The sequence below is a fragment of the Impatiens glandulifera genome, chromosome 2, assembly GCF_907164915.1.
Source record: "Impatiens glandulifera chromosome 2, dImpGla2.1, whole genome shotgun sequence".
NCBI lineage: Eukaryota > Viridiplantae > Streptophyta > Magnoliopsida > Ericales > Balsaminaceae > Impatiens > Impatiens glandulifera.
The window spans coordinates 41,191,049-41,217,166 of NC_061863.1; the positions used below are offsets into that span (position 1 = coordinate 41,191,049).

The 26,118-nt window shown below is 30.0% G+C and overlaps 1 protein-coding gene and 1 non-coding gene across 2 annotated transcripts; one reads left to right on the plus strand and one right to left on the minus strand.

The window, feature by feature from the left end:
* Positions 1-14,996: 14,996 nt before the first annotated feature.
* On the minus strand, positions 14,997-15,081 carry TRNAM-CAU. The gene is given in 2 exon segments: positions 14,997-15,032; positions 15,044-15,081. It is a non-coding gene; the product is annotated as a tRNA-Met (tRNA).
* A 5,909-nt stretch (positions 15,082-20,990) lies between these two features.
* On the plus strand, positions 20,991-25,111 carry LOC124927650 (RING-H2 finger protein ATL39-like). The gene is made up of 3 exons (XM_047468107.1): positions 20,991-21,599; positions 21,884-21,981; positions 24,499-25,111. Exons 1-3 carry the CDS (start codon positions 21,441-21,443, stop codon positions 24,911-24,913), a joined length of 672 nt encoding a protein of 223 aa, XP_047324063.1. The 5' UTR covers positions 20,991-21,440; the 3' UTR covers positions 24,914-25,111.
* The last annotated feature ends 1,007 nt before the right edge of the window (positions 25,112-26,118 follow it).

Genomic DNA, 26,118 nt, shown 5'->3' on the forward strand with positions numbered 1-26,118 from the left:
TTAGCTCTTTTCAATGGCAAAGCTGGTCGGAGAAACCGTTCGGGCGACGGTGAAGGGTGTAGAAATCTCTATCGTCGAAGATCTATTTTCCTTGATTCTTAGGCTTCCGATGGAAGTCCTTATAGCCTTCAATGAGATTTCGTCCAAGGATATCTCGGAAATGCAAGTCATCTTCTCAGACGTCTCTGGTCCTGTTGATACTCATGGGAAGAAGTATCTCAAATTTGAGTTATGTCTTCTTAATGATATCATCTTCAAGTCTCTTCAAGCGAAAGTAGGGTCGTTCAACGCTTACACCCAGGAGATATTTGAGATGATGGTGGTGGCCATATATAAGGGGATAACTATCAACTAGTCATCCATTATGTTTCCTACTCTGTGCTTGATGGTATTTATGCCAAAGAAGCAGAGTGTGGGCTTCTTAGTCCAACTCAGTAGGGTTCTTGAGCACCTGCAGGTTAACTTAGGCAAAGGTACCAATATCAACGTAAGTAGGGTGATGACCTGCAACATTGTTGGGAACTACATCTTACGGGTGAAGGTGAATAAAGAAGCCAAGTCAACCACATCCGCTCCACAGTCGAGTGGTCAGTCGACCACTCTGTCCAAACGCCCTGCCACCTCTAGTAGTCAAAACTCCATCAAAAAGGAGAAAGTTGCAGGTGCATGAGTCGACTACAAGTTCCACAAGCCAGAAATGTGCTTCTGTCGGAAAATCCGTTGAGGTTGTCTCCATCATGAAGAAGGCTAGATTGGAGGAATCTCTTGTTGTAGAGATGCCTCCGTTGGTTGTCCATGTTTTGCCTTCAAACTTAGCGTCTGCTGAGGTATTTGCTGAGAAACAAATTGAAGTACCAGCGTCTGTCGAGCTTGCTGGCCAGACTACTGTTACTCTTACACTAGAGGATACTTCCAAGGTAACCTCTGAATCTCTTTTGGTCGTAGAGCCTAATGATGTTCCCATTGTGGAACCTATTGTTGAACCAATTGTTGAGTCAGTTGGTGACATTATTGAAGAAATTCCTGCAGGGGACTTTGTTGTCTCTCCTACAGCACCAGGGGCTGTTGAAGCTGTTGGTTAGGGTGATGATCCTATTGTTGTTCAGAAAAAGGATTTTATTACTAAAGAGTTGACTAATTCTCCTTCTAAGCCACTTGCCATCTCTGTTGCAGATCTCACTTCAGTTGTCTCTCTAGTGGCTATCTTGAGACATGTTCAAGTTTCAAAGGGAATCACATTTAGAGAACCTGGTCATGTTGCTAAGCCTGTCGAAGTTGTAGGACATGGTAAAGACCCTTAAGTTTTTATCCCCAAACCTCTCACTGAAGTTAAGAAGTCTATCAAACTCATCCTCGAGGAGATTGAGTATGTTACGTCTGAGAGGCTTGAGCTCTTCGATAAGTGGAGCAGTATAAGGCTCCACCAGAGGTTCAAAGAAGATATCCAAGGCAATGATTTGATTGAGTAGTGGGAGTTGATGCTGAGTTTGGAGAAATCTATTCTTACTTAGACTTTCACCAAAGTTGTTCATGAGGCTCTCAAGAGAAGAGAGCTCGTTGTTGCAATAGCCAGAGGGCGTGCATTGTTTCCAATCCTTTGCAAAAGGAAGCAAACTACAACCCTTTGAAGAAAACTGCTTGGGTAGACGGCAATGTTAACAACCGTCTACAGTCAATCTTGGACTCCTACAGTTCAATAGCCATGTGCTTTCTTCATGGCACGGAGTCGTCCAAGATTGAAGAACTTCGAAAGGAGGCATCTCTAACTGAGCTGAACATCTTAGATGTTGAGGAGCAACTGACGTTTGTTGAAGAGTTGCAACCTCCTTCTCCAAAGAAGCAGTCGTCTGTTGAGGAGAAGACGTTTGTTGAGGAGAAGAAGTATGTTGAGGAGAAAAGTCTTCTAGATCTTTTGTCTGTTGAGCAGCAATATCCTCCATTAGTTGAAGAGCATGTGTCTCTTCACACTGCTGAGCAGCAGCATCTCTCGTCTGTTGAGAAGGAGCTTTCCTCTGCTCATGAGCAGCGCATCTCCCTTGTGTCTGATCAGAAGTCTTCTACTTCCAAGAAGAATACGTCTGGAGTTGCTGAGCAGCACTCCTCTCCTGCGTCAAAGAAGTAGTGCACCTCTTCTGTTCATTCTATCTCTTCAGACAAGCAGACCTCTGGAGAGAGGCAGTAATCCCTCAAATCCAAACGCTCCAACCCTTCATCATCCAAGAACTCCATCCCTGCTAAATCCTTCCATTCTGAAGAGGTGGCGGGATTTATCAAGGATCTTTGTGACGAGATTGAAGGTGCAGATGGTGAGTCTCGAGCTTTGATTAGTGTGCCTCAAAACTCATCTCCCGATAAAGAACTAGAGTTGTCTGCTATTCAAGTAAGTATTTGATCCTCTCCTCTTCGAACTGTTCCAACTGGCTCACATCTTGACTCTTCGGCCCCCACTTCCCTAGGGCATCCTCTTGGGGATCCGTCGATCTCCAAAACTTCATTATTGAAGCTCTTGTACCAATGCAGTAGAGCATCAATTCAATCTTCAGTAAGTTGGAGATTCTAGAATAGCGGACTGCCTCGAACTCAAAGGCTTTTATTGATGTAGCCTTGGCTTAGGGAAATGTGATTTTAGATATACCGAGGACTTCAATTGAAGTATCGATGATCAGGAATCATCTGACCAGGATGAATTCATCTCTGCTCTAGACCTCCTTTGATCTCCACAACGAAACAAAGTCAACACTAGAATCGTTCGGCCTTCATCTTCTTGAAATTTCAAACTCTCTTAAGACAGTTGATGATGAGCGCATTGCAGTTGCTAGTATAGAAACCAAGCAAGTTGTGGATACTAGTGTTGCTGCACCATGCATTGAAGTTGATGTTGATAATGTTAAAAAGGGGGAAGGCAGCAAACGAGGGGGAGAGAGTTGCGATCGAGTAACTTGAACCATAAGGAAGCCAGACCGAGGAGGAGGCTAAGGTGCAGGTCGATGGGAAAGTCTTCTCTTCGGCGATCAAAATGAAGGCAATCAAAACGAACGCGGAAGCTTCAATGATTAAAAGGGGGAATCTTAAACCTTGTATATCTTATGTATTTCATATTTATACAAATGACTTATTTAATTTTAATTGCCTAATTTTAACTTAGTTTTAACATCATCAAAAAGGGGGAAATAGTTAGATTAAGTTAAATAAAGAAAAAAGAAAATTAATTAAAAGAGAAATAATTAATTAAGGAAAAATTCTTTAATTGATTAATATGAACTTAGGTGAATAAGTTTAAATCAATACGACATAGTTTTAATGATGTGTTTGTGAACAAAACTAAATTGTGTAAATGTCTATGCGCAGGTACGTCTCAAGAGACGTCTGTCTTCAGCAACAGTCTGAAGAAGTGCGCGAGCAGACGTCTCACTTCAACAAACGCCTTGGTCTGAAAAAGTGCGTGAGTAGACGTCTCATTTCAAAAAATGCCTTGGTCTAAAGAAGTGCGCGAGCAGACGTCTCACTTCAACATACGTCATGGTCTGAAGTAGTGCGCTAGCAGACGCCTTGGTCTAAAGAAGTGCGTGAGCGTACGTCTCACTTCAGTAGACGCCTTAGTCTGAAGAAGTGCGCGAGCAGACGTCTCACTTCAACAGATCCCTTGGTCTAAAGAGGTGCGCGAGTAGACGTCTCACTTCAACAGACGCCTTGGTCTAAAGAGGTGCGCGAGCAGAAGTCTCACTTCAACAGACATCTTGGTCTGAAGAAGTGCGCTAGCACACATCTTACTTCGGCAACCGTCTGAAAAAGTACGAGCAGACACCTTGCTTCAACAGTCGTCTAAAAAAGCGTCCGCTTATCTTCTCTACTCATTAGCATAGCGAACAACAATGCTCGTTATCAGCAATCTGTCAAGTCAGCTTAATACGCTTAAGTACACCACGTTCTACCGAATATTTCGCAGTACAATCTAGTACGCCACGATCCAACGAATATATTCTTGTGTACGATCCCGTACACCTGGCGTACGTCTAATGGAAAGCTCACACGTATCCAAGAGAAAGATTCACCCATTTTTACGACTTCAATATAAAAGGTGATCAAAGTACAACAGTGAATCCTCTTCTGCACTCTCTTTCTCTCCAAACTCTCTCTTGCGTATTACGAATTCACGAAGCTAAGCAGAGCTATTGTTTACTGTTTTACCTGAGTGTATTTTCAGTATTGTAAGTTGAACAAAACGTTGTTTGTTCAATAGAGTGATGGCTAGGTTCAGAAATAGACAAATGTTAAGTCCTATGATTCTGACTAGGTTTGTGTAGTTTCTATATGAATCAAAACCTTTTAGTGAAAAACCTTCGGGAAACGGTAGAAGGGGTGACGTAGGAGTTTTATCTCCGGACATCCATAAAACTCCTTGTGTTATTTCATTTATGCATCTTACAATCGTTTATTTACCGCTTCAAATCTAGCAAGCATTTCCTCACTTGAATCTGTTCAAGAGCTTGCGACGATTTGTGAAGAATAGAAAGATTTTCATATCTAATAGGATTAAAATCGAATTGAAAGTTATAATTAGCACAACAATATTCAACCCCCCTTCTATTGTTGTCGTCGATCCTAACAAGTTCCTTATCAAGAGATATGATTTATTACCTATCGAGGGATAGGGTTTGTAATTTATTTAGATGATAGAGTTTGGGCAGGATCATGTACAAATGATCGCTATGCTTGTTGATAAACAAGGTTTTGATACTATCTAGAGTTAGAGCTTCTGGGTACCTGTTCGAATGATAGGGTTTAAGTTGGATCATGTATGAATGATCATTGTGTTTGTTAACCTATCAAGAGATAGGGTTTTGATACTTATTTGAACGATAGGTCTTGAGATACCTACTTGAATTATAAGGTTTGGATACATATTCGAACGATAGGGTTTGGATACCTATTAGAACGATAGAGTTTAAATACATATTCAAACTATAAGGCTTGGATACTTATTCGAGCGATAGAGTTTTGTCAAGATCATATACGAATAATCTTAGTGCTTGTTAAGTGAATGATAAGAAAACAAATAACAACAATATGTAAAATTATTATCGCCATAAGTAATAAGTGCATAATGTGAAATAATAAATAAAATTCATTTATACAAATCTTATCTAAGTGAATTCTTTAATTTGCTCTTATTCGCATTCAGGTCTGACATAAGAATTTTGTATAGGTATTTTATCCTGAGTGTGCTCAAAGCTTCTTCGGCCTTCAAAACAACAAGAAAAAGTATAAGCAAATCATTAAAAAAAAGTGTGAATGAAGAACATATGTTTAACACTTACATCGGCCTTAGTGATGTCAATATTCTAGTTAATTTAATCTTCTCTATAAGTTTCCATATGCCTCATACAATAAATACCACAATAGGTTTTGTTTATAGGATCTTTCCACTTCATTTCTTTTAATTTATCAGCTAATTCAAGTAGGCCTAAATCTCTCAGAAAAGATACAAAATTAGTCATATGTGTTCTTATGCCGGTATACTTAGCATTAAATGTAATATCACTCGGAAGTCGACTGTTGTCTAGTATTTGCATTTTCTAAACAACCATATTCACACATATAATATAGTAATGTCCAAAGAGGATGACCAGTATGAATATCTGTAAAAAGAAGAATTATTGGATATAATTGCATATAAGCATAAACGAAATTCCTTAATTTTAAGGGTTTACATACAAGGTTAGCATTCTTGATGTCTTCTTCTGTTATTTTACAATTCACCATCTCTTCCTTATGTGTAGAGGCAAATAATGTATAATCATATTACATATTAACCTATTAAGAAATTCTAAATTATCAATATCATGAATATTGAGCATAATACATACACAAAACCAAGCGAAGCACTTACATAGGATGATGTAGAAAAGCAAATTATTCGTTTTTCATGCCTTGCAACCCTCCTAAATTTGGTGTTCAAAATATGGGTCCAAGCGTCCACTACTTCACTCGCAAGTTTTATTTCTTCTCTCATTGATTGAAAAAGGGCACGTGTTACATTGGAAAAACCATCGAAGAGTACCTCCCTGTAAAGCACATTCATTTAGAAGATAACTACTTTGTTATTTTAATTTTAGAAAAGTTTTTACTTACCTTTGATCTAGTTCTTCAGCAAAAAAAAATCGGTCAATAGTTGTTCCTTCTTTGTTATTTTTCAAAAATTATTGGCCACGACTTTCATATATGGGGATTAAAGGCGCATAGGGATTTTGGTGATCTTCCTCTTGAGATAGTCTCTAATATTGACGCATCCTCCCTCATCTTGATTATCTTCATCTTTAGAAGCATCAGATTCCTCGCTCAAATCATTCCAAGTAACAGAGTGTGCTAGACTATCTTCATTGTCCGCATCTTCATCCTCAAAGGGGTCTTCAATTAGGGGAATATTCATTTTCACGTCTTCACTATCTAAAGTGTCCCCAACTGCCACCTTTGAAGGATCTTCCCTATTTACACAACCCTTTGTATTCACTTTCAAGTATTTTATGTACACTTCTGACTCTGTCAGATTCAAGAAACCGGCCTTAAAGATAGGCTCAGGATCGATGTTGAGTTTCTCCAACTCGCTTGATAGATATAAAAGTTGTTGTGCCATATCTTTAAAACTTTAGGAGACTTTGGATGTTAACATCTGTAGATTAATATCGTAATAGTTTATTAGTCTCAAAAACATGAAAGTATATACAATTGTAAATAAATTTGTTAATTCAATACATTTTATTTGTTCATTGGATTATTCAAATCCATCATCTCGTGTTCAAGTAATTCCAATAAATGAACTAGAATATGAGGTAATTCTAAATAATTAACTAGAATCTCAGGTTCATTTTCATTAAATGGTAGGCGTGTTCTGGCCCTCCCACATCCAAAATTACCTTCTCGAGATTTTAACATGTTAATCTCTGATAATGTGGTGTCATCCTAGTAAGAGATGATTAGAAAAGACCTTTGATAAGGATGTCGTACACCATTTACAACAACACCATCTAGGTACCATAACTAGAAAAAAAGAAGAAAAAAAAGGGAAACATGTTAGTGAATATTTAATATCTATAAAATATATACAAGAGAGTACTTATAAGTTAATGGAATAATTACAATAAAAATATTAGAGGTCCATCAAAATATGATTGTTTATCTTTTTCTTAATTTGTTTTCCATTTTTGGGTACTTTCAACCAATCCTTGTAGTGTGAATTTGCACCAGTTAAGATTTTTTATGTTCTCAACATCCATTAAAGATTTGAGAATTTTGAACCTAAATTAATATAATACATGTGTATGTATTCACAAATACAAATAGATATATAATAAATTTGAAAAAATATTTACCTGGATCATGAATTTTGAATTGCACATAAAAAACTTGAACAATAAAGACAACGAATTCAATTTTGAAAGCGTTGTTTGCACTTGTGTTACTTAATATTTTTGGTATCAAAGAATTTATTTTAAGAGCTGAAGTTGATTCATTTACGCTCCATCTGACCCTCCAAGCCCTCAAGAATGATTAATAACCAGGGTCATGTATGTCCATCCTAATGGACTCAATTATGTCCATTGACCCTCTAGGGAGGTTCAGCACGGACTGAACAAGGACTTCATCGATAAGGATGTGATCACCGTTGGACAATACTAAAGAACTCTTCTCGGGGTCGAAAATGTTGACTACGTGTTTCGAAAAATGAATATGGAACTTGGAGACACCCAATATAAGAAGAGAACCAAACCCGATTTTCTTCCCAACTTCCTTCTAATCTTCACTAAGTTTTTGAATCATGTTGAAAAGGACACTCGTGGATGATCTTGTTTTAAATACTACTTTCCTTTTTTGGTTTTGTGGGGATTTGGTAATTCTTGATCGAGAGCTGTAGTTGTAGCAGTAGTTGTAGAAGCAATAATAGACCGATGACTTCGTCTTCGTCTTCCTCTTTCTTTCATATTGATTCCTTATAACCTTACAACACAAAATTTTCAATAAGAAAATAAAAATAATAATTTAAAAATGAAATGAAATAAACTAGTGTAATAGTAATGAAAATACTAGAAACACAATATGAATCAAAATAAATTACCTCTCTGATTTATCGTCAACGTTGTCGTTGGATACAGGGATGATTTCGTTAATGTTGTTACACACCGCCAAGACGAGATCTTGTGCGTTGGATACTCCCACTAGCATGTTGTTATCGTCGTTTTGGACATTTTCGCAAGAAATCTTCGTAGCGTAGAAGAATAGTACTAGGGTTTCAAAGTTTAAAGATGATCGCTGAGAGAGAAAGTGAATAGTCCCAAAGAAAGTGAATAGTGGTATTGCAGTGGGAAAATTTTGTTTTAATCCTTCATTGAGTGATTTTAGCTTCACTTAAATTAACTCATATTAGCGTAGTAAATAGAAATGAAGCAAGTATCACTAGGTAGCGTTTGTTTCACTCATACCTAGTGTAAATTATAAATGAAGTAAGCATCACCAGGTAGCGCTTGTTTCACTACTCCTTTAAGAGAAGTAATTAGAAATGAAGGAAGCTTCATTAGGTAGCACTTGTCAACAAAAATGAAGAAAGATTCACTTGGTTGCGATTGTAAAAACAGAAATGAAGAAAACTTCACTAGGTAGAGCTTGATAATTTGAAAATACATAGTGAAGCTTATGTTGATGCTTCCTCTTGGGATAGTCTCTAATATTGACGCATCCCCCCTCATCTTGATCATCTTCATCTTCAGAAGTTTCAGATTCCTCGCTCAAATCATTCCAAGTAATAGAGTGTGCTGGACTATCTTCATTGTCTCCATCTGCATCTTAAAGGGGTCTTCAATTAGGGGACTATTCATTTTCACGCCTTCACTATCTAAAGTGTCCCCAACTGTCACCTTTGGAGAATATTCCCTATTTACACAACCCTCTACATTCACTTTTAAGTGTTTTATGTACACTTCTAACTCTGTCAGATTTAAGAAACGGCCTCAAAGATAGGCTTAGGATCGATGTTGAGTTTCTCCAACTTGCCTATACAAATAACAGATGTAGTGCCATATCTTTAAAAATTTGGGAGACTTTGGATATTAACATTTATAGATTAAAATCACAATAGTATATTAGTCTCAAAAACATGAAAGTATATAATCCTTTCCTGAGTGATTTTAGTTTCACTTAAATTAACTCCTATTAGGGTAGTAGATAAAAATGAAGCAAGTATCACTAGATAGCGCTTGTTTCACTCCTACCTAGTGTAAATTATAAATGAAGTAAGCATTATCAGGTAGCGCTTATTTCACTAATCCTTTAAGAGTAGTAATTAGAAATGAAGAAAGCTTCACTATGTAGCACTTGTCAACATAAATGATGAAAACTTCACTTGATTGCGCTTGTAAAAAAAGAAATGAAAAAAGATTCACTAGGTAGCGCTTGATAAGTTGAAAATACATGGTGAAGCAATGTTCACTAGTTAGCGCTTGTTTTGCTACTCCTATTAGCGCAGTAATTAGAAATGAAGAAAGCTTCTCTAGGTTGCGCTTGTAAAAACAGAAATGAAGAAAGCTTCACTAAGTAGCGCTTGATAAAATGAAAATACATAGTGAAGCAATGTTCACTGGTTAGCGTGCTTGTTTCACTACTCCTATTAGCGCAGTAATTAGAAATGAATAAAACTTCACTATATTGTGCTTGTAAAAACAGAAATGAAGAAGCTTCACTATGTAGCGCTTGATAAGTTGAAAATATATAGTGAAGCAATATTCACTGGTTATCGCGTTTGTTTCAGGATTTTTAATTCTCTAGTAGAGTATACATACATGAAAGAATAAATGTTTTTACCTGAACGCTTAAAGGTCTTTACATTAATGTGTTAGAGGTTTTCCATGAAATTTCTTAAAGACATATAAACTGAGTGAAGCGAAGGAAGCTTCACTCAATAGCGTCTCTCTCCATTCTGTTTTACATGGCGAGTGAAGCAAAGAAGGCTTCACTCAATAGAGCCTCTCTTCATTCTGTTTTATATGGCGAGTGAAGCGAAGGAAGCTTCACTCAATAGCGCCTCTTTACATTTGTTTTACATTGCGAGTGAAGCGAAGGAATCTTCACTCAATAGCGTCTCTCTTTATTTTGTTTTACATGGCGAGTGAAGCGAAGGAAGCTTCACTCAATAGTGTCTCTCTTCATTATGTTTTACATGGCGCTTCTGAATCCGGAATGAAATACGTGTTCTGGTTCTCTTTCTCTTTCATTAAACCCGACCCCTGATTTATTATTAAAATAGTACCGCTGAAATCTAATTGGCCTGAAATAGAGAAATATCCCATTCGGTAGCAGAAGATCTCATTTGAATGCTAGAGGCATGAAAACGGTGATAACGGTAGAAATAAGGGTCTCTGGTTCGTCGATGTTGGATGAGGGTATATTCGGTCGGTAAAATGTCATTTTTTAAAGAAAATTGTGACCAACTTTAAAGTAAGTGAATTTAATTAATCATGTAATGGTCAGACAATTAATTAATATAAACCATATATAGATAATAGTTATTAAAAAAAATAGATATATCAAACAATAATGATAGGACATGAGTAAGTAACACATTTATTTTTTATATTATAACTAATAAGGTTTAAATTCTTTATTGGTGATAATCAACTCAAGAAAATAGGATATCTTAAGATCTTATTATTATAAAAATAATAAACAAATTAGATTAATATTATTGAGGGAATCAATATGTTACCTAACACAAATCATTATTAGATAAACACCTTTAAGATGATGTATGACGTCGTTTTGGCCACTGTTTTTTTATTTTCTTTCCTTTAAAAGTGTAGCTCAGAGATTAAGGGAATCAATCAATGTAGACAAAAGTTCTTTCCTGATATTCCAATAAGAAACCGTCCAAATAATATAAATAACTGTTCTGGCCGGCTTAATTTTATACTCCTACCATTCAAATTACTGGTTTTTTTTTAGACTAGGGATGACAATGAAATATCCAAGTCGTCGGTTACCAAGGTACCTATTTCCGTACCCAATTATACTACAACTATTCATTCTCAATTATATTCTCGATGGATACCTCGTATTACATTATTATATTCGTTAATCAGGGTAACTAATTTTCGATAGGTACTTCATTACCCGGTTGTGTATATTCATTTCTTTTTATATTTATTTCAAATCTAAATTTTTGTACAATAAATAAAAATGAAAAATCAACCCCAACAAAAAAAAACATTTATACCTAATACTTGAAGTTTGTAGTATGTTTAAAGGAGATATAAATGTGAATATAGTAATAAAATAAAAGGACACTATTAAATATTTCAAGAAAAAAATATCATATCAATATGTTATATATATATATTAAGAAGACTATCAAATCACGGGTCCATCTAAAGTAGATAAAAACAAATCAGTAAACAAATAGAAGAACACTAGTAAACTCTAGATCTTGTGGGATGTAAACTAGTGAAGACAAAAAAATCATTTGTGTTCAAATTGATTTTTTCTAACAAGTGGTGTTTCAAAAAATGGACTGTCATGAAAACAAATAAAGAAGATAGAAAGATTGAAGTCGGACGAAATGTTGATAAATTAGAAGTTACTAATTATTGGGCTGCATTTAAATACCATTAAAAAGTATAGAATAAATACGTACTTCTATAGCCAACATACTATTTCCTTTTTTAATATTATATTCTGGTTTTCTTTTTTCAAAAAAAAAAAAGAAAAACTAAAGATTATTCTTCATATCAGATTTTGGAGACCTAACCATTGACAATGAGTAAGAACTTGAAGAGTTTTGCATATTCCTCATCCGAACCTCTATTGTGGTTTGTTCTTGATTATGAACAAAATTAGAATTTAAAGGAGAAAATTATAGATTAATTTATTATTATCATTATTATTATTATTATTATTATTATTATTATTATTATTATTATATATATATATATATTTGAGAATAATATCCCTGTTTAAATTCTGAGTTTTTTCATTATCAATAAATGTCAACTATAATTGGGGTTGACTTCACGTTAGTTTTGTGAGAAAAAAAATGTTCAAACATTTCATAGGAAATTAATTAGTAAATTTAAACACTATCTTTACATTCCCTAATTTTTAAAACTTAAGTTCCTGGTCCTCACATTTACTGGTCTTGTTTGATTTTGGGTTATTCAAATAATTCAAAACAATCAAACATCACACCCTTTTTATTATCTATTAAATCAATCAATATATTAATAAAATATTTTTTATTTTAATTTTTTAAAATTTTATTTATATATAACAATACTTTTAAATTTTTTTACCAAAATAAAATATTTTCAGATTCTCAAAATTATCGCCCATCATTATTTTTTTCTCTTTTTTAAGTTATTTCAATAACCATTAGTTTTATGTTGATACTCAAATAATTTTATTTCTTGATTTAACTGTTGGAGAGTACAATAATTGAAGAAATGAAAATATGTAATAATCATTATTCACAAAATCATCAAGACAAACACAATTCATATGTGTTCGCCCATAACTTACATTCTCATTCATTCAATCTCTAAAAATACTATGAATATGGTTTGGATAAGTTAAATTAGAATTAATGAACAAATTATAAAATTAAATTATTAAAAAAACAATTGAAACATCATCTACAACCAAACGATGATGGAAGATTTAAAAAAAACTAACAATAGTAAAAGGAGAATATTAGCACTCACTTTTACCGGTGATTAATATTATACAAATAATAAATTATTTATTAGCAAAATTTCGAAATGTGATGAATAACTATAGTTGCGACTGAACTCGTTGGATGCTTCGTACCAGACTGGGGTGGGGAGGTTTCACATCCTCCAACGAGTTAGTTTGAAAATATAGTTTTTTTTTTCTCTACCGTCCGCGTTTAGGGTAACCATTATTGATGTTTACCTTTTTTTTTAACTTCCTTTACTTCACCTCTTTAGAAAAATAGTAGGTAAACACTAAGGTAAGAAAATTTTCAAGCCTTGAAGTAAGAGGAAATATACATTTTAAGCCATTCGGACCTCCACCTAGTTTCACCCATGCCGAAGGGCGAATTAACCAGGTTTTGAAAAATCTTTGCCCTTTTTATTCTCCCGAGCTAGTTGATTGTAGTAATTTTTATTAATTATTATATAGTGTAATTGTTAAAATATTTTTAAATTAATTAGTATTTAGTAAGTATTTATAAAAATATTAAGTAATTATTTATTACATTATATAAAAATAATAATTTAAATTTATAAATATATATATAATTAAATTTAGAAGGAATTTAATAATAAGTTATAATATTAATAAAAACATTACAAGAAATAATAATAAGTATAATAGTAAACTATGTTAATTTTAAAATAATTAATAAAAAAATTATTTTGCAAAGTAAAACACTGGTTTGAGAGGGTGTAGATGAACCCTTAAACATCTACATACAACTTACAAACTTATAGACTTAAATTAAATAAACATAATTTATTGTTTATATTATAATTAATTTTTTATATTTTAATTAAAATTACATTAATTATTAAATAATAACAATACAATAATTTATAATAATAAACGATATTATTTATAATATAAATAAATAAAATAATAATAATAATAATAATAATAATTTTAAATTAATATTTATACAACTTATACTACATTCTTATACCAAACACAAAATTATAAACCATATACAACTAATACCATTTTTTATAATTCTTACCAAACATTAATAACCTATATAACTTATACTACCCTATATTATTTATAACTCGTTACAATTTATATCTATATACAACTTATACCTATATAATTTGTATAGTGTCACAAACACTACCTTGTAGTATCATAGTTGGTTTATATGTTTAGATCTTTTTGTATAAGATTTTTTTCTTATATATCTTAATTTCTCATTATATCCTTTATTAATATTATTATATAATATATGTTTATTTTTAATATATTATAACTTCATTATTATAAATTTATACTTCTAAGAAATATAATTTTATTAATTATTATGATATTTTTTTTCTATGATTTAATTAAATTATAAATAATATTATATATTTATATATATTATTTTTGTTTTATTTTTATTTTATTACAACCCATTAATAACATTTAAACTAAATAAATATAATTCACATAAAAATTTATATTAAATAATTTATAATAATTAAAATATTGAACAATAATGATATAATAATAAATAAATTAAGAGAATAATAATTATATTTGTAATAAAAAATCAATTTCAAACTTATATTTTTTATTTTAATTAAAATAAATTATTTTTATTTTTATCCTTAAACAACATTCATATTCCATATATTCCAAACACAAAAACTATAAAAAAAAATTTGAATTAAGGATAATTAGAATGACATGTCACCCTAAATTGGAAGTTAGAATGTATAACATTATACCATTACAATTCATATATTATACAACTAAGTTAATTATACCATATATAATTGTATAGCATCATTGACATGTCATAATATTGTTTATTGTTTGTTGGTAAAAGTTATTCCAACAATGTTAAATGGAGAAATTATGATAAAATGGTAATATGTTTGGTAATGGTAATGCTCATTTTTTAGTATGGACTGATCTTTTGCAAGGTTGAAGACAATTAATTTACCATGGATAAAAGTGTTTTTCTTAAATATCACTATCATGCCAACTATTAAGATGGATCATTAGTAAAAAACAACTAATATTTTTAGTATGGACTGATCTTTTGCAAGGTTAAAGACAATAAATTTACCATGGATAAAAGTGTTTTTTAACAGTATCACTATCATGCCAACTATTGACAATAGTTGGCTCTTTAGTAAAAAAAACAACTAAAATGAATACATGTACATCTCACACTCTTATTTTAAACCATATACTAACTAACTTTATAGAATTTTAAAAATAAGTTTTCAGCATATTTGTAAGGGAACAAAAAATTATGGGGTGAGAGAGGCTCGAACTCTCGACCTCAGGATTACTCAGAAGCTATGAGACCTACGCGCTAGCCAACTGCGCCACCACCCCTTTTGATATTTAAATTATAATATAAACTAATTGTTCTTTCTAAATAATTTCCTTGTTTTATATTTTGAATGTAGTATGTTTGGGTCACGATTTTCATTTCCGGAAATCTCTATTGAAGATTGGTTTGGGTAAATTCTATAGCAAACTTCTTTGCAATAAGTATGGAGCTTAGTTGAAAACCCTCATCTCCATTATTCATAATTAATAACGCAAAGTTACAATAAACGAAATAATTAAAACTAGGTTAACTTATAAATGTTACATTTACAAAGTGAAGTTGATATCAACCATTGGTAGAAATATTTGTTGAACGAAATCAATTGTTTTATTTCATGAGAAATGATGGGGAGAAGAAATTTGGGTGACGGAATTTGAGAAGGAATGACATGACACAATCTGATTCGTTAAAAAATTTAAAAAATTATATATTTTTTTTTCTTTTCTTACTCTTTTCAGCTAGTGATGCGTCACCTAATTGGCCTGATGCAATGTTAATCATCTTACATATAAGAAATACATATATGTTTTTATTTTTGATCAACCACCTTTTTGTTTGTTATTACTTTTGTACTACAACAATATTTTATATTTTGTTACATTGGTTGATAATAATGATAATGTTGCACTTCTTTATAAAAATAATTTGTTGAACTCTTGAGACATTTTAATAAACAAGTTAGATGAATTTTAATCATTAAATTATTGTCAAAACATTTCAATTTAATTTCTTCACCTACATCTAGAACAATGTTTGGAAAAATTAATTAGTAAGCCTCGTTTGATTTTTGTATTTTCTTATCAAGTCAAGTCAAGAGAATATCATATATCTTCCAAAAATTAATTTATCCCAGAATGTTCTTTTGAATATAAATTTGATTTGTTATAAGAGCTTATGTCTTATTTTATTATTAGTTATCCAAAACAATTCTATTTAGAATCAAATATTGCTTCTTTTATACAAAAAATATCGGGGTCAAATGAGACCAAGCTCTTGATGTATATGTCACGTCATTGATTTTACAAGCCTCTCATATTTAAGGGGTAATTCAGTAAACCAACCGCCAAAAAATAAGGAATTTTTTATTGGCATAATAAGAAACAAAACATTAATAAATCAACTTGTTATATTTTAATTAGAATACATAACAACCGTAACTTTAAATTAAACACAAATAATATGGATATTGTAACAATATATATTATAATTGTGTAATTAAGGAGCTTTAAATATAATATATTAAACACAAATAATATGAAATGGTCGGGATATGTATTTTTTTAACTAAAGCGGTTTAAATTCTTAATTCTTATATATTAAGCAAGACATTAATTATGTTCCTCTTCAACTTAAGTCATTTTAAATAAATAGGAATAACAACGTACCCGTAAGGTAGTAAAAGTATTGTTTCTGAACCTAATTTTCATTTACCATCTGATCCCGATCCTGATCGATGAGTATATTTCTTTGTTTCTATCTTCGTCCCCATATTATTTAATTAAATATTTATAAAATTGTAGAGTTTGAAAAGAAGAAAAATAAAATTTTATTAAATAATAAATAATTTTAAAATCAGTAAAATATTAGGCGTATTTACACATTTTGAAAGGAGGGATAACAATTTTGTTGTTATTATAGTTAAATAAAAAATTAGAATAAAATTAAAAAGATAATTAAAAGTAAGGATTAATAATAAAGAGTGAGAAGAAATAAATAACATTTTATTATTTAAGAAAAAATAAAGATTAAACCTCTTAGAAAGTAATGATTTATGAAAGAGAAATAAAATTTTAAAAATATCAAAACAATAAATTTGGAATGAAATTTAGATAAAAATAGAATAAATTATATATTTATTGCAATGATGGTTACATATATAATCTGTCAAAGGTCATATTAAGTTTTAATAAAAAAAAATTTAATATTAATCTAATTTTGATAGATTTTCGCACAATACTCCTTTCCTACCTCGAACTTGATTCAGTATCTTCATTCTTTCTTATGTTCGAATCCGAACCGATTTAAATCATCTGAACTAAACCATGGAGTACTTATGAATATCGGGAATACATTTACTCATTGTCATTCATAGTTCTAAGAATGAAAAGTGTGAAAATCAAATTAATAATATTTGATTTCTTAAGAATCACTTTTATTATTTTAATCTATTTTATTTATTGAGTATAAATTAGCTTATTATATTAAACTATATATATATATATATTATTAATTTTATTGAGGGAATATGAATTATTATTCAAAAACACCTTTCTAGATTGTTTGACGGGAAACAAAGAATTAGATTCCTTTAATATGAAGGGACTATAATCAATTTTATCAAACTAAATGTTCAATAAATTTAAGAAAATCTGATTCCAAATTAAACCAGGTGCCTTATTTAATTATTTTGATCACCTACCCTGTTGATTGTTACTTTTGTTTTTATTTTGCTTTATCTTGTTATATTTGTTAAGAATTTCTTTATAATTATAGTATGTGGAACTCATGAGATATTTTAATATACAAGAAGTTAGGTGAATTTTAATTATTAAATATTGTCAACAATTTAATTCCGTTCACCTATAACTAAACAATATTTGAAAAATGTAACTTAAGTAATCCTCATTGTTTTGTATACTCCTTATCAAGTCAAGAGAATCATATCTTCCAAAAATATTTTTTATTGATGTTATTTAAATATAAATTTCATTTATTATAAAAACTAATATTTTATTAATTTGATTATTAGTTATCATCCAAAACAATTCTATTTAGAACCAAATCCTACTTCTTAATCTATATAAAAAAACATCCCAAATAATTCTAATTAGAATCAAATCTTACTTATTAATATATATAAAAAAAATCCAAAACAATTCTATCTTGAATCAAATCTCTCTTCTTAATCTAATATAAAAAGTATTGGTTTCTATTGATAAGAAGACCAAGCTTTTAAAGTAATTATTATAAAAAAAAAAACTATTTATTTCCTAAAATAATTTAGTGAAACACTTACAAGTTGGACCCCTAATTAAATATACATTACTATCATCACTTCTAAAAAGTGATTTAGTTTTATCATATAAAAATGTAATGGAATTTAGATAAAATTTTAAATAAAACTTTAAATCAGGCTATAAATTATTTTTTGATAACATCTTCTTCACAAATAGATTTTTTGGCAAAATAATCTCTACAATAAGGGCCACAAATTGTAATGACATCCTTAATTTAATGTCCTCTATAATTTCTTTCTTTTTACTGAACAATTTCATTCACATTGAAAATTAAAGAATGAAACTAACAAAAATAATTTAAAATTTTGACCGATTTAAAAAAAAATAAGATTTTCAATTTTTTTCCGATAAATCCACAACGTGACCTAAATCACCTTCCCATACTATTCAAAATGAGCCAAGTTAATGAATACAACTAATACAGTTTAATTTTAAAATGATATAGAGTGTATAAATTAATGTTACATTTAAAAAAAAAAAACATTGAACTAACTAAGCTAAACACACAAACTTAACATAATGAACTCACACATTAATTTAATGTTTTATGAAAGAATTAAGATTTAAGATCTCGTAAAAATGTTTTCCCAAAAAAAGATCTCATAAAAGTCTAATATTTTTAACATTAAACTATCTACATAGATAAGATAAGACTTTATTGAGATAAAAGAAAAAAGTGTATAAAACATAAATAAACTTTCTATCATTTATGTCCTAACATAGTCCATTATAACGCTAGTGATCATGTCCTTCAAATGAGGCATGATGGTTGCCATCATTTTGGGTCACATTGTTGGGTACTCCTTTTTTTATATATATTATAATGAAATTTTGATAAATATCTATATATGCATTTTCTTTTACATATTTCTACCCTCAAATGAACTCTCTCATATAAATTTGTTGTATTTAATTATTGTAATAAATTAGATTGGTTGTTTTTGTTATCATTCAATATATATTCTTTCAAGAAATTGCTAATATTTTTCTTGATTCAACTTTTATTTTTTAAATATAAATGTCATTATATAGGAAATTCACAAAATGAAAAAAAAAACAAAGTTTCAAAAATGACCAATTTTAAAATTAAATTAAATTTATGTTTTAATCATTTTATCTTTCAAATAAAACCTAGAATAATTTATGTGATAAAAATATCAAAGGTGGTTCGATTCTTACCGACATGAAAGTTACATTTTAATTTTTTTTTATATATAATATTAATTATGATGGATAAAATCATCTATAATTACATAAATTAAAATATGGAAAACAAGTAATTAAATAAAAAAATCATTATAATATATTGAGTAATTATAAAGAACACAATTTTTGTGTTATTAATAGTATCGGGAATAATATGAAAACACGTAAGTGGACTTGAAATTTAAAAGGAGAAAATTTTAATTTTTCAAATACATTAACTTATTATCACATTATTTCTAACACCGTTCGTGACACAAATTCTAATTCTTTTATCTTTATTTATTATATATGCGTTACATTCATATGTTGCGATATGTTGCGAAGATACTTTATCCTTATTATTTTTTAATTTACTTTGTCCCTACATATATGGATACAGTTGTTTGCTGAAATATCAATAACATATAATTATGTGTGCAAATAGTCCTACATTGGCCCTCCTATCCTCAATTCAAACAAGGAATATAAGTAGGGCCTTGGTATTCATGAATTTCTTATCTTTGCTTCAAATATAGCCATACCAACTATGAAACTATAGAAAGGGCATACAAAGATGACTAGAAAAAACTAATAATAAAAATAAAAGTTAAAAAGGGATTTACATTTGTTCTATTTTAAAACCATATTAATTTAGTATTTTTATTTTATTTTATAATTGTTAAGATGTCAATACAAAAATTTACTAGTAATTTATATTCAGATAATTTAAATCTAATAATATATTTTTTTAGTTTTAATGAATGAAATTAAAAATGACATTCATTTCAACTTAAGACTTATGACATTCATTTCAACTTAAGATTTGTCTCTTAATAATCAATTTTATCGCTTAAACTATTTGAGTGAATTTATTGATATTTTTTGGAGATTTTTTTGAATGATTAGGGTGTTCAAGTTAAAATATTCAACACAACAATAAATCATCTATAGAAGTTGCACAATATCTCGTCACACAACCAACTTGAATAAGATATCTTTAGGCCATTATACGATTGTTATTATTTAAATAATCTCAACCTAATACACATTATTTCATAACATCTCTCTTATTCATCTTACTATTCAAAATATTAAAATACTTTTTATTTAAAATTAAATAATTCACGTGCTATTTAAATAACTCAATACTAAGAACAAGGTCTAAGTAACTTAAATCAAACATATATCATGTAAACTATATCCAATAATTATTTTGAATCATGCACAATGATGAATTTTTGGTGAAAGTTAACTCCAACAACTTAATGAGGTAACCTTTTTATTTAAATGAATGGTATTTAAAATGATAATTAAATTTAAATATTGATTTATTTATTGATTTGATAGAGAGTTGTCTACTTGACTTGAAACTTTATAAAAGAGGCAAGTTAGTCTGGTTATAATGAGGCAACAAGTGGCAAATTACTTTGAATATTTTATATGAATCCCACTCACAAGAGAAGGCTGACTAAATGGTTGGGTTAGAAATTATAGAAGAATCCAACATCAATATTTTATAGTAAAAATAATGATCTTCAAATAGTGTTAGGAGCCACGTATAAGAATTAAGAACAAAGTGAAGAATAATTATTGATGATAAAAGAGAGACATGATCATAATCCATGGCAATAAACAAGCACCCATTAACTTAATAAACCCCTTATATCTTCTATCTTTAGTCCACTTTTGCTAATCTGTCATTTCATCTTTTTTGGATCTCAATCTCTCTCTCTCTCTCTCCTTCTTTCTTTCCTCTCTTTGTAACCAGTAACCAGTAACCAGGCCCATGTTCTAATCATGTTCTAATCACATAATAATATCTGTTATCTCCTCTCACATCACTGTTTTTCTTCTTTACCTATCTCACACATGGGGTTAATCGGGGTCACTGGCTATACGCACTTCCACCATGATGCCTTCTTGTATATTCAATAGACCCCATTTCAAGTTTATCCTTTCTTCACTTACTTACTACCCACATGTATAGAGAGAGAGATATACTAGAGTTGTTCTTATTTGAGAGGACTTGACTGGGTTTGCAGCGAAAAATGAAGCGAGATCTCGAATATCTTGCAAATCCAGTTCTAGGGTTGTGAAAAATTGGGAGAAAGAGGAAGGCTTTGTTGAAGTTTGGAGAAGCTAAAATCTGGGTAGTGAAGATGATTTCATCTGGACTGAATTTGGTTATGACAGTGATTGGATTCTCTGTGAGCACCATGTTTATTGTGTTCATTTGCACGCGTTTAATTTGTGCTCGGATTCGATTGAATGCTTCAAGACGTTCCTTTCCGCTATCTTCTAGATCTAATCTCAGTATGGTAAAGCTCTTCCTTTAATATATCCTTCTATATGGGTTTCAAATTGAACTTAGTTTTCTATAAACAGACTACATCATTTCTCTCCATTTCATTTGCCTTCAATTTAGCCACTGGTTTTGCTGTAAATGTCTTTTTCCCTGTTTTCTTTTCTTTTCTTTTCTTTTACACTATTTGGACCATAAGTGGATGTTTTTTTCCCACTCTTATGACTTGTCCTTACATTTGATAATGTAACAAAAGAAACTGAATCTCCCCCATTTAAGGCTAAATGGCTGAATTTACAGATGGAAAGGGGTCTACATGGTCTTGAGCCTGTAATTGTGGCTAATTTCCCAACAAAGAAGTACAGTGACTTGTGTTTTTCATCCAAAGAAGATGCTCAGTAAGTTCACTTGTCTTCTTTATGTCATTTTAGTTTTGCTCCTGCTTTGTTTATGTGTTTTTCATCATTTACAAAACTGCTGTTTTGAGAATTGGTTAGACTGACTACATGTCTTTAGAGCATGACTAATTTGGAATGACCAAATTAGGATCCGATAATTTAGGATCAAGATCAATATATGTTTTCATTTTTGATGGAATTGGAGAGTGGAGTAGAAATGAATATGACTTTGGAGTGTTGAACTTTTGCATGTGCTTATGTCTATAAAAAGATGATGTCTGCAAATGTGACAAATACAAATGACAAATACAATAAAGCCAAGCTAATAGAACAAATAATGAATGTCAATATCCACCCCCCATGAATCTGTTAGTATCTTCCATAATTTAGGCCATATTGTCCAAAATTAGTGAAGTTCATTAATTAATTAAAGAATCTTAACCTCTATAGTCTTATGTATTAGATTGAGATTTAGGCCTTGTTTGATGTGGGTTATTTGGATTCTAAGCTCTAATAATCTAACATCCCATCTCCAATTAATTCTTTCATCAAATCATCAACTAAATACCAAAATACCTATCATTCTTTTTTCTTTATAATATGTTTTTTTTGAAATATTAAATTACAATTAAAATGAGCTTCTTTGAAATCCAAATAATCTGATAATTTGAAATCCGACATCAGATAAGAATCTGATTATTTGGAAATAAAGAAGATCAAATGAGGCAAGATCTGGATAAAATACCCTCTTTGATCACAATGAATGTCTAGATATATCAATTTCTCTCATGGGTATTTCAAGATCTTTTTATCCTAATCCTAATTCTATTTGATTTATACCCTTTGACTTTTGGATAGATGCTAACAAAAAAAATCAAAAAATCTAGTGCAGATCACTTTTAATTTACAAATTGAAGGACATAAATAAAATAAGAAAAATTCAAGAGTATATTTATGAGTTTTATCCCTTATATTCATTTCTCATATAATTTTATTTTTATACTAGGTTATGGTGCCAAGTGTAACAAATCAAGCTTGTTCATTAAAATTAAAAATATATATTCATTTAACAATATTTACATCTCGATGTTTTGCAAACCCAAATTGTATTCTACCAATTTCAGTGTGACTGCGAGATGGATAAGTGGTTTAATGAATAACCTTAAGTGCGCGTGTTCAAGACTTATTGTTTGTATTTATTAGAAATCGTCTTAGACAACATTGTTATACAAACTTTGACCTTATAAAAAAAGGTGTGCTATAATTCCATGTGCATACTGATCCACATGCTCTCTATTAATTAACTGATCACATGCTCCCAAGTGGAGCTTGTCTTCCCCCCTTTTTTTTATAGATATATAATTTTCTTAATCAATTATTTGAATTAATAATCTCTTTACATATCGCTCATCGGGTTAGGGCACTACCCATCTCCGACTCCAAACCCAACTGGTTTTCATTTTTTTTAATCTTTTTTGCCTCATTTCCATCATAGTTTTGGAACCTTTGTATGCATTCAATTTGTTTGTTAATTGGCACTTAAATCATGTATGATGACAATGTAGGATTGGCTAAATCCAATTGAAAAGTTGGCAGAAAATCTAAATAAGGACCCAAAAATTTGTTATGATATTCAAGTCGAGACATGATATTTTGATCAAAATGGAACTTTTAATTTCAAAAGAATAATAATTTAAATGAAGGTTTTAAAGTTACGAAAAAGTTTTCAAATACGGGTAGAACTTACAAATCTAGTAAAACAATGTTTAGCGATGAAGTGTGGATAATGTTCCTACTGCATATCTTCTTTTGTGTTGTTTTTCCGTAAAGAAATTGTTTACTCAAAACCTATTGGACTATAAAGTTGCTTGTTCTTTATTACCTTCTTGTTTTTCACGTGTTCTTGACATGATAAGATGCTTTAGTCAGTTATTCGTTTATTGATTTGTGTTTGCACTTTAGGCTCTACATTAGGGTTTTTGACTATGAAACTCTGGTTGTACATGGAATCCTGGTAACTGCATATCAGATGTGATATAAAGCACTCTATATGTGAGACAACTTTATTAATTCAAATTTTAACATTAAGAAAACAAAAATCAATAGCAGGCTAGCAGCTATTGAATAATTGAGATTTATTGAAACAAAGTATGCTAATCTCAATGATAAGCTTTTCTTCTTTGTCGTTAGCCATCATTCCTTTGTATATTTTTAGATGTTAAGTCTTCCATGATTTTATTCACATATCATTTCTAATTTCATGGCCAAGATTGCTCATCAAAGTCCATTATTATAGAATCTTCAGCAAATTGTACGTTTTTTTGGTTAATAGTGTTTACGAGTATGATTTCCTAAATGCAGTTCTAAAGCATTTCCTATGGATGTAATCAGTTTTAACACAAGAAATATGTAAATTTCTTGTGTTCAAACATGAAATAGACATTGTTTGTATGTGTTTATTAGGAGTTGTTAATACAAATCTTAGCATTTAAAAATATCTGTATTATGTAATAACAGGTGCATTGTTTGCCTGGCGGATTACCGAGAGGAAGACATATTGCGAATTCTTCCTTATTGTGCGCACTCTTTTCACGCTTCATGTATTGATAGATGGTTGCAGCATCATTCCACATGCCCAGTTTGTCGAATCTCTTTGAGAGATTTCAATGAGAACAACAAAGACATGTTACGTCCTGTTTACTGTTCTACTATCCAATCTCGTTATGGATTGGACTCAATTCCAAGTTCTTTCCATGATCATGACTGTCCATTAAGAAATCATCATAGGATGGACCCAATTCAGGAAGACCAATGTCCAATTGAGGATCATGGAACCGAAGCTAGAGATAGACTATCAGATTCAGTAGACAGTTGTCGGTCTTCGAAACCCCTGGGAGATCAAAAGCTTTCTGAAAGCCCGTCAAGTCAGTGACCAGATTTGTTCCTTTTATTCTTGTATTTTCTATGTAAATAGAACCTTGCTTGCTTACTTCCTTACTCTTGTTTATTTCTTTCACTTAATTCATCTCCTTGTAGTTGTATTCCCACCACTTTGGAAATTAGGATTTATCCAACAACATAAATGGCGGTAACTCTATCCAATTTAGATTTCGTCGATTTATTCTTGAAATCGTCGATTTATTTTTGAAACAGATAATATTTCGGCAATTTATTTTTGTGTGGTTGGAATCTGGACTGGATTCTGTAATGTTCATTTGACAAATAAACTTGCAAAAGTTTTGAAGGCTTGATCACAATCTGAGTTTTTGGTCAAAATATTCTCATGGTTGAGTTGGATTACAAGTGCAACTACATTTAAGGGCTGCTAGTTTTATTTGCTAATCATCCCGAGAAGGGAGGGGTATAAATAGATCAAAATGTAGATTATGATTTGGTCATGAAAGTTTCTCAAGATGTATGGTTGATTTTTTATTTATAAAAATTAGTTAATTATTATTAATTAAATATGAAGTTAAAATTAATTTGTAAATTAATTTCAAAAATCAAATAATTAAATGGAAATTTAGGTTTAAAAAAATTATAATTAAGAAATCATTAATTTTTTTAAAATTATTATATATATATATATATATATATATATATATATATATAATTTCTAATTTTTTTTTTATAAATATTTATAATATACATAATAATAATAATTTTAAATTTATTTTATAATAATTATTAATTTATCTCTCCATCTTTGATTACTAATTTCTTTTCCTACCTAATATTTTTATTATTTCATATATATATATATTCTTTTTCTTTATTAATTTTATATAAAATTAATAATAATTTATATATTTAATATATATATATATATAATTTCTAATTTTTTTTATAAATATTTATAATATACATAATAATAATAATAATTTTTAAATTTATTTTATAATAATTATTAATTTATCTCTCCATCTTTGATTACTAATTTCTTTTGCTAATTAATATTTTTATTATTTCATATATATATATATATATATATATATTCTTTTTCTTTATTAATTTTATATAAAATTATTAATAATTTATATATTTAATATATATATATATATATATAATAACACTTAAAATATAGTCTCAACCACATATTTTCTTTTTTAATGAATCTTAATTATTTTCTCTTTCTAA

Bases quoted from the DNA above. Each gene is read 5' to 3' on its own strand.
- LOC124927650 (XM_047468107.1), top strand. From the start codon at position 21,441: ATGATTTCATCTGGACTGAATTTGGTTATGACAGTGATTGGATTCTCT. The intron at 21,600-21,883 runs GTAAAGCTCTTC...CTGAATTTACAG, and splicing joins CTAGATCTAATCTCAGTATG to ATGGAAAGGGGTCTACATGG. The intron at 21,982-24,498 runs GTAAGTTCACTT...ATGTAATAACAG, and splicing joins TCATCCAAAGAAGATGCTCA to GTGCATTGTTTGCCTGGCGG.